A 19,430-nucleotide genomic window follows, 5' to 3' on the forward strand; every position below is an offset into this window, starting at 1 on the left:
CATGTTAGACCAAAATGCAGAAGGTCTTGTAAATGAAATTTTAAAATTTATACAATCAAAGCACCTTTCCGTACACAACCTGAACCTCTAGTGTTGAATGATGCCGTTGCTGGTGTACAGGAGTTGGTTTTTTTAGGATATAATTAAAAGATTATGTTTTTTTAGTGCAAGCATTAAGGGCAGCCAAACTTCAAAAATTGAATTTTTTAAGTTTTTTGGGTTATGATTGAAAATTATTCTCTGAAATCTTCTGTTTCCAACGATATTATAACACATTACAGTATAAAATATCCATGGTTACAAAACTATTTGTTTTCTGAACGTCTGCACTCAACTTACCGTGTACCGGTAGCTTTATAACCTATTAGAGTGTTTTATGTTTTTGCGATTTCCCGAATACTAGGTTTTTGACTTTTGATGTCAGATATCTTTGGTTCCTGAGATGATAGAAGGTCCAAATTTTTACAGTAATTGTAGATAGATAATATCTAGTCCCGCGTAAATTTTTATTGAAAAATGTACAAAAACAAAATAAAAAATAAAATCTAAACTTTTTTGGGTTTTTTATTTGTAAGAGAATTTTAAAAAATTTTAAAATAAATGTTTCTTTCACTCTAACTTTACAAAAATCTACGTGGGACTAAACAATACATGTAGTTTCAAAATAAAACAAAAATTAGGTCCCTGGGTGCTTTGGTTATAGAGCTATATGACATAATGTTAACATTGTCGTTCAATGGGACTTTGGGTGCCCTTAAAAGATAGGATGTACTATTACCAGTGGCGGCGCCTGGTGTAAAATATTGGGGGTGCACACATAATGTTAACATATAAAAAGACCTTGAGACCCCATTTCCGTAGGTAAAATTTTTTGAGTGTCTTCAAATTATAAAAATCAGAGGACCTTATTAAAAATTACAATAAATAATGTATTTTATTGACTTAAAATTATAATTTAGTGTTTAAATGTTACAAGCAAGTTGTAACGAAAGTCAGTCGCCTGTTATTTTTTAGAAAAATTGTTCACAAACAAACTCAGTAAAATTTGGAATTTCTTGAATCATTTTTTTAAATTGAAAACATTGCGAGTGCAGTTAATCGATTCTGGCCCATATCTATTCTAAGGAAGGTTTTGATACGTTTCAATGCAGAGAGACATCGTTCTGTTTCTGCAGTTGTCACTGGCATCGTAACAAGTACATAATTGGAGAATTCAAATTATTTCAGAAAAATCGTCTTGTAAATTATTTTCAATCAAAAATTTAGTTAAGTGGACTGCGCCGGATAGTTAAAATCGTATCTTCTATTTTATTCATTATGCTTCCTCTTCTCCAAATATGTGCTTCACAGCTACACAATTTGTAAGTTTGTACACAAATCTCCATTTTAAATAATCATTTATAATCCCGACGTTTGCACTTTGGTACATTCTTAATTAACAAATTAGACTAGTAAGGATCTGTTTTTAGGTGGATGTGAGAGGTGGCATTCAGATTTTTGCGGATAAAGTTAGGTGATAACTTCGTTAATAATAATTGATTTATGCTCCTTCTCAAATATGCCCGGAACATTAATAAAAAAATAAAATATTTAAAAATTTCGTTTTTTTTTCTACTTTTTTTTTGCTTATAACTTAAAAACTGTTCATTTTAAAACAAAGTCGTATAAGAATAAAACAAAGATAATTAAATTTTCTATCAGATGCGATTGGTTAAAAATGTCTTAATTTATCACCCTTACTTCAAAATAGCAATAAATATAAAATAAGGGGGCAAAACAAGCCTGTCCTTATTCAATGATTTTCGATCACTTAGGTTACACTTGGAACTTCCTAATTCGCTTAGAAAATTTTTGTAATGTGCTAAAATCGTACACCAAATTTCATTAAAATTAACTTACTACAAACAATGTTCTTACAAGTTTTTTCGTAGGATGCATAGTTTTCGAGATAAACGCGGTGGAACTTTCAAAAAATCGAGAAATTGCAATTTTTGAACGCGAATAACGTTTGATTAAAAAATAAAAATAGCAATTCTGCTGACAGCATTTGAAAGTTTAAGTTAAATTAAACCGGTTTTAATTATTTGCATTGCTAAAGATTAATATTTTTATTTTTAAACAAAGCTATTTGTTTATAAGCTAAAAAATTATTTCTAAATTTAAAACATTGCTGAGGCCCCTTAAATAATCCGATTTTAATTCTGTAAAGTGTATTAGATAGGTAGAGCACCTCTTTATATGTAAAAAAAAATTAGCCAACTTCTAAATGGTCTACTTTTTGTTCAGAAAGATTTTAAAAAATTTGAACTTTTTTAAAAACATTTAGATTGCAAATTTATTATGCAAAATTTATTAGATCGATTTTTATGAAATTTGGTACACGATTTAAGGATGTTACAAAGAATTTCCTAAGCGAATTAACAAGGCTTTAAGTGCCACCAAAGTGGTTAAAAAATATTGAATAACAACAGACTTATTTTGCCCCCTTATTTTGTATTTATTGCTATATTGCAGAAAAGGTAATACCTTAAGACATTTTTTACCAGTCGTGTGTCATACAAAATTCAATTATCTTTATTTTATTTCTCTACGACTTTGTTCCAAAACGAATCTTTTAAAGTTATAAGCAAAGAAAGCAGAAAAAAATCGATGTTTTTCGAAATTTTTAAATATTTTAATTTTTTTATTAATGTTCCGGGCATATTTGAGAAGGAGCATAAGTCAATTATTATTACTGAAGGTGTCACCTAACTTTATCTGCAAAAATCCGAATGCCACCTCTCACATCCAAAAATAGACGTTTTTTCGCAGATCCTTACTGGTCTAAATTTGGTTTCGGCATTTTTAATTTTTCTTCTAAATATAATGAAGAAAATTTAATTGATTTTAAATATTCCACGCTAACATTTACATCCACAAATCCTTCCATTCTTAATATAGTTCCGAAATTCGAACTTCACGAAAGCAAAATTTAAACATACGTGTGCCGGCGCACGTTGAAAATATCATAAGATCATGCCATAAGATCACATCCAACTTGTGATCCTATGGCCATCTAAACTTGTGGGCTATAGAGGGTAGCGGGGTGGGTGGTGAGTTATATTTTGCGGTATGAAAAGTCATTGGTATAGGAACCACCTTGAGAGCGGTGAACGCGGGGTTCTGTCTAAGGCCTCGCATCCGTGAAGTTTCTCCTTTGAAATAGAATAAAAATAATTAAATGTTACCTATTAGATACTTATAAACTCCTTGAATCTGTTATTTCGAATTTCAATTACTGTATAGTTAGATTAAAATGTTATTTATAGAATGATAAATATTACATATATGAATGTTGATGTGAAAATAATTTTGGGGGTTCACGTGCACATGTGCACTTATGGAGAAACCGCCACTGACTATTACTATGTACTATTATGACTTTGGATCCATGGCGTTTGCCAACACTTAATGATGAAACCCGGTGGTCATCCAGACATACTGTTATGGCTTTGCATCGAGCTTTCCGACAAGTAATGAAATCTGTAACGAAAATTTCATTGCTATCTAAAAAACGATGAAAAATTATAAGTTAATGCATTATTAGAGCATTTGAATAATTTTGAATTTGGCGTTAACATTACTATTTAATCTAAAATACTTTAAAACTTTATTAATCTAACATCTACACTTTTGCAATCTGAAATGACAGAGTTAACGGTCGCCCTTCAACTTTTTGAAAAAACTCTCGATAATCTTCTAGAAATGAGACATTCGTTTTCCGAAACTTTAGCAAACGCAGCAGGAATAGCATAATAGTGGGGTATTATACCGGAATTTAAAAATAAACGGATAAAACGTATAATAGTTATTTATAATATAAGTGTTAAAAGTACAATTTTAAGGCACGCATGTGAAAGTTTGCAGAATGAGCGAAGCGAATTCCGCAATTCACATGAGTGCCTTAAAAATGTAATTTTTAACACGTACCTATATCATACAATATTTTTTCTACAAACGTCATATATATCAACATTATAATTTATTCATTCTCAATTATAGGACAATACCTACAAAAACTTTTACTTGAACTTGACTGACATTTCATTTTTATATTTTTCTTGACATTACATCAAAACTGCCTATACTGTCAATACGTAAATCATAACAACTATAGAATAACCTCTACTTTTATTGTTGTATATTCTAACTTTGAATAGTTTTTTTTCTACAAACGTGTGGAAAATGCAATAATACAGTTTAAATTAAATTTTAAAAAACCTTTTAAACCACCTTTTTCAAATTGCGCAAGTTGTACTATTAATATTAGTGTTAATAAATGAAATATAAATATTTTTACGTTTCACAATTTGACAATTCACTTTTAACTGCAGTGCGTTAAAAATGCCAATGCACTAGTTCACTAGTGCTTTAAAGTAGCATTTTTAACGCTCCTATGGAGTGCTAAAAATTGCATTTTTAACAAGGTTGTAGAAAAAGACAATTTTACGATGAGCTCAGCTGCAACGAAAAAATAACTTCTAGCAAAAAAAGTTTTTTAGTTAATGTTTTCAATGTAAATTTAGATAAGTATAATATTGCAACAACTTACTAATAGGTTTGTCGGATAAAGATATATGTATAAAAGGTTTTCATGTCTATTCCCAAAAAATCTATTAACACTAACTAATGAAGACTTATTAAAGAGAGGCCAAATATTGTCATTTTCACATATTTTAGTAATTATACTGTTATTAGTTGTTGTGGTTATGTTTATAATACGGGGGCCCACAAAAATTGTCGCGGGGGGCCCCGCAATCTTCAGCTACGACACTGTGTAAAAATATAACATGTTAATTATCATTTTGTATTATTATTATTTATTTTAAATTCCTCAATTTCAATAACTGGATTTAAAGAAAGTTAAAAACTATGTACAAAACTGAAGATGTCTAAAAACTTCATTAGCATTCAAAATATAAATTCCTAGTTTTTAAAATATTCTCAGTAACAATTTACAATACATACTGATGTGTTCAAAATGTACTGATAATAACATCAAAACAATACACAATGAATTTATATTTTATTTACTATACCAGGAAAGCTTTAAGTCTACAGTGACCAAAAAACAATCAGATATTATTAGTTTTCCTTTCTATATTAGTCCATGTGTGAGGCCACTTTCGTATAAAAAATGTTCTGGCTCGATTTCTTTGCGGATTCTTGTTCAAAAATGTACCCTTTAAACAAATCAGAAGGGTGCCGGAAGAAACAATTTTTTAAACAAATTCAAAATTACCTTTTTGCCTCGAAAAATGTATTTTTAGGTTTCTTGGGTAATTTTAAACAAAAAAGATCTCTTGTCATATTTCTGAAAAGTTGATAGTTTTCGAGTTATAAGCCATTTAAAATCTGAAAAATGCGAAAATACACATTTCGATGCTTGAAAACTCTGTAAGTTTTGATAAAATGACAGATCTTTTTTGTTTAAGATGACCCAAAAATGCTAAAAACATATTTTCGGGGCCAAAAAAAGTGATGTTTTGAATTTGTTTAAAAAAATTGTTGAAACAATTTCTGCTCAAAAATTTCGCCCGGCACCCTTCTGATTTGTTTATAGGAGATATTTTATTACAAGAATTGGCAAAGAAACCGAATCAGAACAACCAGACACAGGCAGCATTAAATCCGGACCACCGAAGTGTCATAGATTTTCGAAACGGACCCTCAGGGAAACTAATTGGTAACCCCTGGTCTAGGTCTAGGCGGTTTCAAAGTGGAAGTCATTTATTTCAGATCAACCGTATACAACAAATCATTTTTTAACCTCTTCCTGTGAAGCTATTTCTACTCTATTCTTATGTTAATATGTTCATTGATTTCAGGTGTCTACAGTAACAGAGTTTTTAATAATAATTCCTTTCTTTATGAACACAAAATATTCAAAAACAGCAATTGGCCAACAGGAATTGGCTAATTTAATAGCACATAGAGCAGACATAAACCAAGAGTTTGATAGCAAAGATAGTTTGTTTTGTGATAGACTTATTATCTGCACTGACCATGTCTTGCCTATTTTCAATGTAAGTATTTTAAACAAGCATTATAATATAGCATTAACTTATATTTTATTTTTAATACACTCACCGGCACAATTAATACACTCACCCACCTTGTAGTTCTTTCAATTTCCAGAAATTTTAAACGTAATTTTATCTGGTATTATATTAAAATTGGGAGGTTATGGTTTATTACGTTTTATAGTATTTTTTAAATATTTTTTATCACTAAATATTTTTTTTATATCTTTGTCTTTAATGGGAGGATTTATTGTTTCAATAATTTGTATCTTTAGAATGATACGGTAAAACTTCAATACTTGGGTCATATAACACGTGGTGACAGATATGAACTTCTAAAATTAATTATGCAGGGAAAGATTCAAGGAAGGCGCAGCATAGGTAGGAGAAAAATGTCCTGGCTGATAAATCTCAGAGAATGGTTTGGATGCAGCTCAACTGAACTCTTTCCGGCTGTAGTATCAAAAGTGAGAATAGAATGATGATTGCCAACCTTCGTCGCGGATATGGCACGTAAAGAAGAAGAATGTAAAAACTACCTTTGAGGAAAAGAAAACAATTATTGAAAAAAAAAGGTTCCTTGGTGAAAGCCTGGTTAGAAATGACTCTCGAGTCGATGATAAGTTGTTCTTTACAGCCCATGAAACCCTTCGTGCATCCTTTCTGTTCTATGATTTTGTTTAGAGTTTTAGAGCACAGGGTTGGAAGACAAGTAATTGGGAGGTATTTCACTGGATTTGGGGTGTTATTTTGATCCTTCGGTATTAAATATAGGGGAGTGCAATTAGAACGAAAATATGCATTGTTTCGGAAAAATTCAAACAAGCTTATATTTTTCTAAAACTTTTTTTGTTAGTTTATATACTTGTTAAAGTAAAAAGTTTTACTCACAGATTTGGCCGCTAATTGTTTATTAATTGTTTAAACAATAACATTTGTTTTGTATAAATAATTTTAAAAATATCGGTAAATTCATCATTTTACTTTGATCAAATATGTTTCTATTTTGTTTTTGATTATGCTGCACCGAATATGGCATTGCAATTTGAAAATTCTTATACAGAAGCTCTTATACAGTATGTATGCGAAGCTAGGAACCACATGGAAAACTTTTTATTATCAATTTTACGAAAAAAAGTTATTCTTCATAAAATGCTCTGGATAGTCAACAATCTAAAACTTAACCATCAGATATCAAATTTTATCAATTTTATACGAGTTATGTCAAAAATATGAATTACGTTAAAGAGTAAAGTACCTTTATATTCCAGAATATCAAAAAATGATATTATGAAAAGTTGTTTGAAATTAAAAACTATGTTTAAATATACAACTACATCATTTTAATTGAAAAAAAAATTTCAATTTTTTCTCAAATTACGGATAGTCATCATCATTTTATTACAATTACGATAACTATTTTATTATCACTTTTAAGAAAAAAAGTTATTCTTCATAAAATGCTCTCCCTGGTCAAAAATCTAAGATACAACCATCAGATATCAAACTTTTTAAATTTTATACGAGGAATGTAAAAAATATGAATTTTTAGTTACGTGCTTTTATTATTCAAAATATTTTAATTAGAAGGATGTAATTGAACACTAAAACAAATTTTTTAATTCCAAACAACTTTTCTTAATAACACTTTTCGATATTGTGAAATGTAAAGGTACTTTACTCCTGAGTGAAATTCATATTTTTTGACATACCTCGTATAAAATTAATTAAATTTGATATTTGATAATTTCATCTTAGATTGTATACGATGCAGAGTATTTTATAAAGAATAATTTTTTTTCGTAAAACTGATAATAAAAAATTATCAATAGGTTCCAAGTTACGCAGACATTCTGTATAAGAGCAAGGACACACCAGGCGGCGCGCGTCGAATCGACGTCGAGGCAGCTTAAAACACATGGCGCGGTGTAACAGCGGCAGCTATGCTACGATTTAAAGTATTTGTATTTCGTTGTTGCCAAATTTAGTCGCCTGTTGGCTGCTGAACGATACGATGTCTGAAAGTTATGACGATTTGTCTTTTGTAATAAATGCAAGTTTATTTTATCTTAGATTAAAGAAACGCAGATATTAGATACATCCCATCATAAAGGAACGAAATTAAAAGGGATTTTTTACACATTATATTAACGAAATTAATATAATAAAGGCCCAGAGAAGTTTTTTAATTTTACAAGAATGTCTAAAAAATCTTTTCAGGAGTTATTAGTAAGTATTAAAGAGCCGTGTTCAAGAAATAACACCGTTATGAGGGAAAGCGTATCATCTAAGAAAAACTATTTATAACGCTGTCCATTCTATGGTACGCCACTGAGCAAATACAGGTGTTAAATTGATGCCCCTCTATTATACCCCATGTATTGGGAAATAGTGATGTTTCACAAATTAATATTAACAAAAAAATTATTCAAATTAAAGCCAAAGTACGTATTGAGAAAGACGAAAACCAGAATATACAAAACCGTAATAAAGAGCAACGGTCACCCACGGATGTGAGACATGGGTGCTAAATAAAACAGAAGATAGAGAGTTGAGAACGGAACATACTGAGCTCTATTTTCATGGAAAAGAATACAGATACAGAAAACGGCTGGCATAGAAGCACCAATCAAGAATTAAGGATGCTTTACAAGGAACCAAGTATAACAAGATACACAAACTCATAAAGAATCAGATGGGAGGTCATGTTGAGGGGATGGATAAGGAAAGAATGCCAAAGATGGTACTGCTAAGAAGACCAGTTGGGACTAGGAGACGAGGTAGACCAAGAAAAGGACTGCAAGAAAGTTTCAGGAATATAATAATATTGATGAAAATTACACACTGGAAAGAGAAGGCGAAAAAAGGATATAGTGGAGAACCATGGTTCAGCAATGTTTACATAATAGACATCAAATAAAATTATATTTATAAGTTATTAGTATAAACTGTATTATGTAAAATTGTAAATACAAGGCATGTAGAGCATAATAAATAAAATAATAAATAAGGTAAGATAACTGTTTTTATCTTTATTTTTATGGAGTCAATAATTTTATTTTTTCAATCCTTCTGACAAATAACTTAAGTCAAGTTAAACTGGTCAATATGGTTACAGATTTGAAAATTCTGTTTGACTGTTTGTGAAATTAGGTTTAAAGAGTTTGAAAAATAATTTATTTAGTAGATTACTTTTTTTCCAGATAGAAATGTTCCTAATTAAGTTGCCCTTTAAGATATAAGATAAAAAAATTAAAAATACAATGAGTCCCATATAAAAATAATTTGATATGGGAGTAAAAAATTCAAGTAAAAATATAGTTCGAGTCTGTAATTTCCATCATTACACCAGATTTGGCAACACTTACAACAAAATTCGCTAGAAAACAGCTCAAACGTCTGTGTTATACCACAAAACACCCACAGACACCACGCCGTCGAAGTCGTAAAACCGCTTGGGCGACATATGGTTTTTAGGATGCGCCGCGGCAAAGTCGATGTAGCGAAAATGTTAAGAGTGCCTGGTGTGTGTCACTGCATCAAAGTATAATAAGGGATGCGTCGCTGTCGACATCTCAGCGGGGGTTCAGTCGACGTACGCCGCTCCGTCTGTGTTAGCGCTAAGAGCTAAAAAAATTTTTTTTACTGAACATTTATTATTGTTGAAGCTTATTATTAAATGTATTTTAGGTAAGTTTTACAGAAAAAAATTTTTTGGTATAAACATTTTTTTAGTTGGTAATTTTCGGTTTTTGTTTTACATTTTTGTTATCTTTCTTAATTTTCTCAAAAAGAAATAGTTTATTTCATTTCTAAAGTAAAATAATTTAGTGCATTTTAAGGATTACATCCTATGCTTTAAAAGAGTACTTATAAAACTGTAGTAGCTGTGTTCAAACTTGAGTAACATCGTCTTAAAGTGGTGGTAATTCTATAAAACTACGAAGATTTAAAAAATTACATTTTTTGAGACGTCATATCATTTGAATTAAATTTTTGAGATTTTTTTTGAGTAAAACATCATTTATTAAAATGCTTGAAAGGTAAGTTGTGCAAAATTGAGAGTTTTATAAGAAAAATTGTATTAGTTACACTACACATTTTTAAATCATTTTTAAACAAAATTCATGTAAGGCTCATTTTCCGCCCACACCGTACTTATAACCATACATTTTATTTCTTTCTATTATAACCATAAGATAGCTTAATTAGACGAAAAAGAAAGGAACGGGAGTCGAAACAATTAGCGACTACCTACATATCTACAGCGGTGTGCCAAAAGATCAACGTGCACAAAGAGGAGTATCCCTACTAGTACATAAAACATTAAAAAATAAAATCACAGACTGGGAAGCAGTAAACGAAAACATACTGAGAGTTAATATGAACATCTTACAACAAAAAATAACGATTATAGGAGTGTATGGTCTATCAAACGATGCTCTAATAGCGGAAAAAGATCAGTTCTTCGAGAATTTAAATGAAACAATAATAAAAGTAGGAGACAACAGAGAAATAATAATATTAGGAGATCTAAATGCTAGAACCGGTAAAAAGTCAAATAATAAAGTAGTAGGACCATTTGGAGAAGACATAGTCAATGAAAATGGAGACAGGTTAATAAATATATGTGAACAACATGAGCTAACAATCAATAATGGTTACTTTAAGCACAAAGAAATACAAAAATACACATGGACACAACCTACTAGAAATTTAAGATCAATAATAGATTATGTGATAACCAAACAGAAAACCGTATTAGATATTAAGGATGTCAGGGTATATAGAGGAATATGTAACATATCGGACCACCACCTGCTTAAAACTAAAATTTTTTTCCCAGTACAATCGAACAAGCAAGGATCAACACAAATACCGGAAGAAAACACAACAGATATCACAGAGGAAAAGTATAATGTAGAAAGCCTACGACATGATGGTACAAAATATCTTTATCAACAAAGGCTAGATAAATATCTTCAAGAAACAGAGGGTCTTACCGGAAAGGAGGCATACGGAAAGTACTGCTCAGTATAAGAAAAGCTGCTAAAGAAGCCTTGGGAATTAGACAAATAACCAGAAGCAATAAATATTGGTGGAACTCTGAGATTGAAGAACTGGTTAGAGAAAAGAAGGAGCTATATCTAAAATGGCTAAACACAAAACAAGATGAAGATCTCAGAAAATACAAAGAAAAGAAAAAAGACACAAGGCGAAAGATCATGCAAGGAAAAAGAGAAACATGGGATAAAAAGTGCAAAGAAATAGATACTTATATCGGAGGTAGACAATGCAGTGAAGCATGGGAATTCATTAACAATGTAAAAGTCGATAAAAAATCCTACAACCCAATACAGCTAATACCAACAAAAAATGGATAGATCATTTACCGAAGAAAGAACAGAACACAAAGATCAAGCTCAAAATGAAATAAATATAGAAGGCGAACAAGTACTAATTGATGTAGCAGTAGTGACTAAAGCAGTAAAACAGCTTAAAAATCGAAAATCCCCCGGCCCCGGCGGAATATCAGCAGAATTGATAAAAAATGGAACGCAGAAATTGTTTAGATCTCTTGCATACATATTCACAAAGTATGTCAATGGAGAAAGCATCCCAGAAGAATGGAAAACAGCTTTCATAACATCGATATATAAAAAAGGTAACCAATTAGACTGCAATAACTACCGAGGACTATCAGTAACGAGTACGGTAAGTAGGATCTATGGAAGAATAATCAGAGATATGATCGAAGACGAATACAAAAACCAAGAGGAAGAGGAGCAGAGCGGGTTTAGAGCTGGTAGATCTTGCACAGACGTGTTCTGCTTGAAACAAATTATAGAGAAGAAACTAGCACGGAATAGATCAACCCACCTTAGCCCGGCCGCACATCAAAGAAACATGAAACGTAAATTACGTTTCATGGAAATAAACCACTGCTAAACAAATATATATCCGGCCATTTATGAGACTCTCCGAAAATAAAAATGTGTCATTAGCATGAATCACACTCGTTTCATTAGTAGGCGGACTTTGAGATGTTTTTAGCAGTGTTTTCTTTTCATGAAACATGTTTTTCGTTTCATGTTTCATGTTTTTCGTTTCATGTTTCTTTGGTGTGCGGCTTGGCTTACATTCATAGATTTAGAAAAAGCATATGATAACATACCTATCTCGAAACTATGGCAGGTACTCCAGGAAACTTCAATCAATCATACACTCATAAAGGCTGTTCAGAATATATACAACAACGTGGAAGCCCAGATAAAATTAGGCAACAGAATATCGGAACCATTCAGAGTCAATAAAGGCCTACGACAGGGGTGCTGCATATCACCGACACTTTTTAAAATCTACATTGGTAAAGCTCTCCACCAGTGGAAATCGAAATGCAAAGGAATGGGCATACAGGTGGACGATGATACTTGTTTGTATACCCTCCAATTTGCCGATGATCAAGTAATATGTGCAAATGACAAAGAGGATCTCGAGTACATGACACGAAAATTGAATGAAGAATTTGAAAAATGGGGTTTGATCATGAACATGGGAAAGACGGTGTACCTCTGCGTAGGAGAGGAAACTACTGACCTGCAACTGGAAAACAATAAAACGATGTGAAGACTGTAAATACCTGGGAATAAATTTTAACAAAGAAGGAACGGATGATGCAGAGATAAACAGTAAAATAAATAAAGCTAGGAAATTAATTAAATCTCTGAATGGAATTTTATGGAGTACTGAAATAGGAAAACAAAGAAAATTGAGAATATATGACACAATGATAAAAAGCACACTGTTGTACGGATCTGAAACTTGGCGTCTGAAAGAACATCAAATAAGGAAAATAGAAGCCACAGAAATTGATGCACTAAGAAGAGCAGCTAGAAAAACGAAACTTGATAGGGTTCGAAACAACACAATTAAGGAAGAAATGGGTCTAAAAGAAGCTGTGACCGACTGCATAGATAGAAAACAGCTTATATGGTATGGGCATGTTCAAAGAATGCCAGAAGAAAGACTACCAAAGAAATCGTGGATGGAAGCAGTTCGAAGATCAATGAGCGAACGAGGTTTGACAGAGGACGATTGTAATGATAGGACGCGATGGCAGTTGGGCATCGGACAACGTCGCAGGACGTTCTAACCCGAATCTATATATATATATATATATATATATATATATATATATATATATATATATATATATAGAGCTTAATTATTCTTCTTTCATGTTCAATTTGTATAATTTCATTTGATCCATTAGTTAAAGAATTACATTAAAATAACTTAACCATACACTTCGCTGTACGCTAGTTTACAGTGCGCCAATGTTTGTGAGAAGGGTGACTTTAGCGTTATAAATAAAAAATTATAGAAGATACAGATTTAATTTTAGAAAATTCTTTATATAAGGTTTTTTCTGTAAAATTTTCTGAGTTTTTCAATGGTCAAGTCAGTTTTTTTCTAAAATTTATATTTTCGGAGTTATTTAAAAAAAAACATCTAATTTCGTAGTTCATTTGTTTAATAAAAAATGAAGCACCCACTTCTCGAGTAGAACTTTTTGATATATTGTTTATTAAACATTTCTTAATGAAAATACAAAAAGTTCTATCTTGTTTGATTTTTTCCGAAGTGAAAATCTATATGCACTCCCCTAATAAGTGATTCCCTGAGTTAGGAATGATGGTATTTTCTGCGGATTAGAAATAGCATGATTAATTAATGTTGATAAACATTTATGAATGCTCCAAAACTTTTTAAGCCAGAAGTTTTGAATTTTGTCTGGTCCAAGATATTTCCAGTATCTTCTTTGATGACATTTGAAACCTCTTCAGTGGTGAATGGTTCGTAGACAGTAGTAACGTAGTAGTGACAGTTCTGCGTCGTATCTTTTATCCAGCCAGCATTGTTGTTAAGAGCAGCTGGTGTAGAAAGTTGATTTCCCCAATGAATTTCTTCTTGGCTAGGGTAAGACTTATCGACACTTTCTACGCTGGGATTGAGTTTTCGATAGAAAGCCTTCTCAACATTCTCAAACAATGCATCGTCACATTTTCGGCTGTTGTAGTCCTATTATTATTACCCCAGATTTAGCCATACGGCTCTCACTCGCTTTAAGGGGAAAATTCACTTATCCCAGGTATCAAAAGGATTGAGCTCTGGTGGGACTCTTTCCGTGTTATCGAGCCCTAGGTCTTATATAGATGTTCATTAAGACCTTGTTGTTTTATGTACTCTAAGAGGTTCTTCGGAATGACTCCAGTAGTAGACAGAATAATAGGTATCGTCTGGGTACTTTCCATTTTCCATTGTCTCCTGATTTGTATTTCTAGGTCTCTGTACTTGGCGATCTTTTCGTTGTATTTAACACGTAGATTATTAACGTTAGGTATTACCACCTCTATTAATGTTGTTTGCCTAGTAAGTTTATTAACTAGTATGAGATCTGGTCTATTATGTGCCACTGGTTTGTCTGTGAGCACAGTGCGGTCCCAGTATAGCTTGTAGTTGCCATCCTCAAGCATACTCTCAGGGACGTATTGATAATATGGGAGATGGTCGGTTTGGAGAAGTCCCAGCTTGATAGCTATCTCCTGATGAAGGATTTTTCCCACTGCGTCATGCCGTTCCTTGTACTCAGTTGCAGCAAATGCCTGGCAGCCCCCTGTAAGATGTTGGATGGTTTCTTGGGCTTGACATCCATATCGGCATCTGTCGTTTTGAACATGAGGGTCTTTGATGATATATTTCAGGTAATTTCTGGTTGGTATAACCTGATCCTGAATGGCCAGTAATGAACCGTCCGTTTCAGGGAACATCTTTCCTGATGTCAACCAGTAGTTCGACGCTATATTGTCGACATAGTCTTGGCTGACCTCATTGGGATGTCGCCCGTGCAGAGGTTTACCCATCCAGGCGCGCACTTTGTCGTCCTTAGTAAGGTGGTTTATGCGCAGTTCTGCTTCCCTCAGTTTTATCGTTGTTGTGTCATCTACTGCGCAGATAGCGCGATGTAGAGTAGATGTTTTAGCTTGCATCTGAAAATAAGATCTTAAATTAGCAATTTGTTTGTCTAATTGCTCACCTATATCCATAAGTCCTCTTCCTCCTAAATTGCGTGGTAATGTCGTTCTTTCTACAGCACTTTTTGGATGGTGTTTTTGTGCCTTTGTGAGGTGCGTTCTTACTTTTCGCTGAAGATTTTCTATGTCCGTTTTTGTCCACTTAACAATGCCAAATGAATAGCTAAGCGCGGAACATGCGTAGGTGTTTAGTGCCTTAAACACATTTCTACTATTAAGGTGTGAGCGAAGCAGCTGTTTTACCCTTCGTATAAATTCAGTAGTTATCTCTGTTTTCTTTTGTTTATGGTTTATATGGTTTATAATTTATTATTATTATAGTATTATTTTGTCAACATTGCTTATATGTGTAATATTTTTTCTGATTGTAGGCAACAGTTGAATCGACAGAGTATGTAAAATTCTATTGTAAGGAAATATTGCCAAATTGGGATCTTATCGCTGAATTACAAGATGGTGAAGTAATGCAAACAAAGCTTTTACAACTGCTGGCTGATCTTTCGAATCATTGTGGCAAATTAGATACTCCATCATCATACATTGTTCATATATTTGATAAATTGAAGGTAATATATTACATTTGTATTATTTATTTTAGCTAGGGTATGGAAAGACTATTGTGAGAAAAAAATTGATATCTGCCGAAAAAATAAAGGAAAACAATGTAATATGAAGGCGTTGAAAACATAGAGCTAGAGCAAATAAGTAGAGAAGAAGTAATAGAAGGATTATCAAACATAAAAATAGGTAAGGCAAGTGGAGATGGCGAAATTGAACCAGCAATAGTAAAATATATGGGAGAAGAAGGAATAAACTGGCTATGGAAAATATATAGAGGCGTGGGAACACAAACAATCCCTAAAGACTGGCAGAATAACATCATCGTGTCAATATAGAAAAAAGGAGAACATGTAAACAGCGATAACTATACAGTATCAACGAAAATAAAACGGGTCATACTAGTGTTGGGAACTATCGAATGATTTGAACTATCGAATAATTACTAGTTGAATGAATTTAACTATCGAATGAATTCATTCGAATAAATCTATTCGTTACTAATTTAATTGAGCGCTTGCGTAGCCGCCATTTTGAAACAGTAGTTTCCTACTATTTTGATCTAGCAATATAAAATAGAAAATAAATTTTATATTCTAAGATTTTGATCCACAATGGAGACAGAGAGGTTAGGCATATCATTTTTTATTCCAATTAATGATGTCAATCAATTTATTTAATTATTGCTAATTTAATGATTTAGTATGTCCCTCTACAGGACATTTTATCATTTATCATATGACGAGCTCATGCACAGCCACCACGTTGAATTACAGTTTCCTACTGTGTTGATCAATATTATTGATGCGTTAGGGATTATAACTGCATTATTTCATTTTTATAACTTGTATAACTGTATTTATACTTGATTTTCATTACTTGCCAAAATATTTATTAATTAACAACAATATTATTATCGTGTATAAACAATAAAATACGTCATTTAATATTTTAAGGATAAAAATGACAAATGCATCTACCAATTTCTATTATTTAATACAAATAAAGAAGAATAATAAATAACCACAGAAATAAACTTTCAAGTAGAAATTTAAATACATAGGATCAAGTATATTTCTTAACATACAAGACTATAAAATATACAACACTTAAAGACCAAAAAAAACTTATGAAAGTCAAGCTTTATTTCTTAGATTGGGCATAATATAACCAAGTATTCAATTCTTTTATTGGATTATTTAATAGGTACCTATAAAGGCATTTTAAATATTTTACCAAAAAGAACAAATTTATTTATTTTCTACTTTATATAGACTTTATTAAATCAATATTAAATTAAATTTAATTCCTTTGGTATTTTTTTCATTCCTTTTTTCATCTACCTCTGTAACAGGTTTTCATTTCAACTAGAATAAAATTCATTCATCTGAGTTTACTAAAAGTATTCATGCTACTTAAAATAATATTCGACTGAAACCATGCGTCCATTACTAAAACTATTCACATAAAACATTCGACTAAAAACATTCGTCCATTACTAAAACTATTCACTTAAAACATTCGACTAAAAACATTCGTCGATCCATTACTAAAACCAAAACTATTCACTTAAAACATTCGACTAAAAACATTCGTCCATTACTAAAACTATTCACTTAAAACATTCGAATAAAAACATTCGTCCATTAAAAACTATTAATTCTACTAAAAACATTCGAATATAAAATAGACGCATGCGTATTAAAAAAAAGTAATGAATGATTTTTCAACCATCGAATAATTCGAATACTTCAGTAACTATCGAATTATTCGATAGTTCCCAACACTAGGTCATACGCATTTAATACATTGTGTCCGAACTGCATTTGAAATAGTCGACCAATATAAAAGTTCAAGACACTAACACCATAAATCATAGGAACATTAACATTCGCATGTAGAAAATATCGTTATATTCTAACCTTCTAAATATAGAAGAAATAAAAATGGAAAAAATAGAGGAAAAAGGTAAAATAATGATAATCATCGACAAAGATAAAGAAGATAATGGCAGAACTAGAAATAGTTATAACTTACGAATATCTGATTATGAATTACTAAATGACGGAAAAATAAACAATAAAATAACAAATAGAGCTAATAAATCAAATAAGTTATACTATGCGTTATCCCTAGTACTGGGAAAAAGAAAACTTACAAGAGAGACAAGGACAAAAATATATAACACAATTTTAATGATACCGACTGTTCAATTTTGACATGTCAAAAATATTATCATATTTTTTACTGTGTTTAATCTCTTATTAAAAACCTTAACTTTAAATAAAACTCAAGCCAGCCCTGTTCAATAGTACCATTTTATCCCTCCTATTTCTTACCCTCTCTCCTCACCCTTACAGACAGACAATATTTGGACAATTTGGGATTGAGAATTTTCTCTCTTCTCGTACACCCGCCAAAGGGTGAACCTCTCTCTCTCATCAGCCGTTCGACAGTCAACAAGTACCACTGACACGTGAGGGTGGAATCTCTTCGCCACGATCTTTCAACGTATCAAGTCGGTACCGTTCATCTCTTAACGGTCCAGCCTTTCTTTTTGGCTGAAACGAACAATAGAAATACGTGCACGAACAGTAATTCGGGAGTGACGCCATACACGATTTCGCAACAGTCAAAACGTGAGGCACGTGGTACGGAAATAGTCTTCTCGTATGTGACCGGCTTCAGTGTTTCGGACAAGATTTCACAATTTGGTAAGACTTTATTATACATATGAATATTGTCTGTATAAAACCTTTATACTCCCACTTGAACCAGTAAACTAGCAATCCCTAACTACAGTCCACACCCTCTGAAAGTATATTCATACTCTAACATATTTACATATTTCGTACACCGACTGTGTTCTATGCAAGTGAAAACTGAACAATTCTGGAAAAACATAAGAGCAGAATAAATGCAATGGAGTTGAGACACCTACGAAGGATAGTTGGAAAGACAAAATGGAATAGATTAAGCAACGAGACTATCAGGAGAGTGGCCAACCAATAATTAATAAAATAGCGCAAAGAGACACATGACCGGTATGGACATTTGATGAGGCTGCAATCCAACAGAATTACAAGAAAATATGAATAGTGTGCTTGAAACCTTAGTACCTTATCACACTCTTGTTTCTATTGTAATTGTGTGTGTACTATCCTCTTATTTTGTTATTTTAATATGATATCCACTCATCGTAATTTTTTTAATCCGATTAGCTGTGTCAGTACATCTTGATTTTTCATTTCATTAAATAAATATTGTATTTCTTCCAATATACCTATAGTCCAGGGTAATAAGGATTTTCTCAGGACACTCAAAGATCCAGGTAGCTGACTACTTTTTTAGTTATTGTAGACCTATAGGAAGAAAACCTACCTGTTTCCTCCCTAGAGTTCGCGTCCGTTTTTTAATTATTAACAATTTATTGCAAAAATCGCGATTTTTTCGATTTTTTGCACCCCATTCAAAAGCTAAACAATTGACATGAAACTACAAAATTTAATTTTTTAGAACATTGAAAAACCTTCAAAATACCGATTTTTGAAAGTTAAAAAGTTAATTTGTTGCTTCACAAATTGCAAAATAAATGAAAATCGATATTTGTTAATAACTTTTACTAAATTTAACTTAGAATTTTGGGGTTTCACCCAAAGTTGGTTATTTTGGTACTTAACAAACCCTCAAAATTTGAGACCGATCCATTAATTCG

The 19,430-nt window shown here is 31.9% G+C and overlaps 1 protein-coding gene across 1 annotated transcript in view; it reads left to right on the forward strand.

Moving 5' to 3' along the window:
- Positions 1 to 19,430, forward strand: part of LOC126893173 (apoptosis inhibitor 5-like) — a 65,598-nt gene that overhangs the window by 13,927 nt on the left and 32,241 nt on the right. Inside the window, exons 4-5 of the mRNA XM_050663127.1 lie at positions 5,868 to 6,065; positions 15,529 to 15,723. Coding sequence (XP_050519084.1) covers positions 5,868 to 6,065; positions 15,529 to 15,723 — 393 coding nt within the window. The remainder of the gene's footprint in view (positions 1 to 5,867; positions 6,066 to 15,528; positions 15,724 to 19,430) is intronic.

Source organism: Diabrotica virgifera, chromosome 10, assembly GCF_917563875.1.
Source record: "Diabrotica virgifera virgifera chromosome 10, PGI_DIABVI_V3a".
Lineage (NCBI taxonomy): Eukaryota > Metazoa > Arthropoda > Insecta > Coleoptera > Chrysomelidae > Diabrotica > Diabrotica virgifera.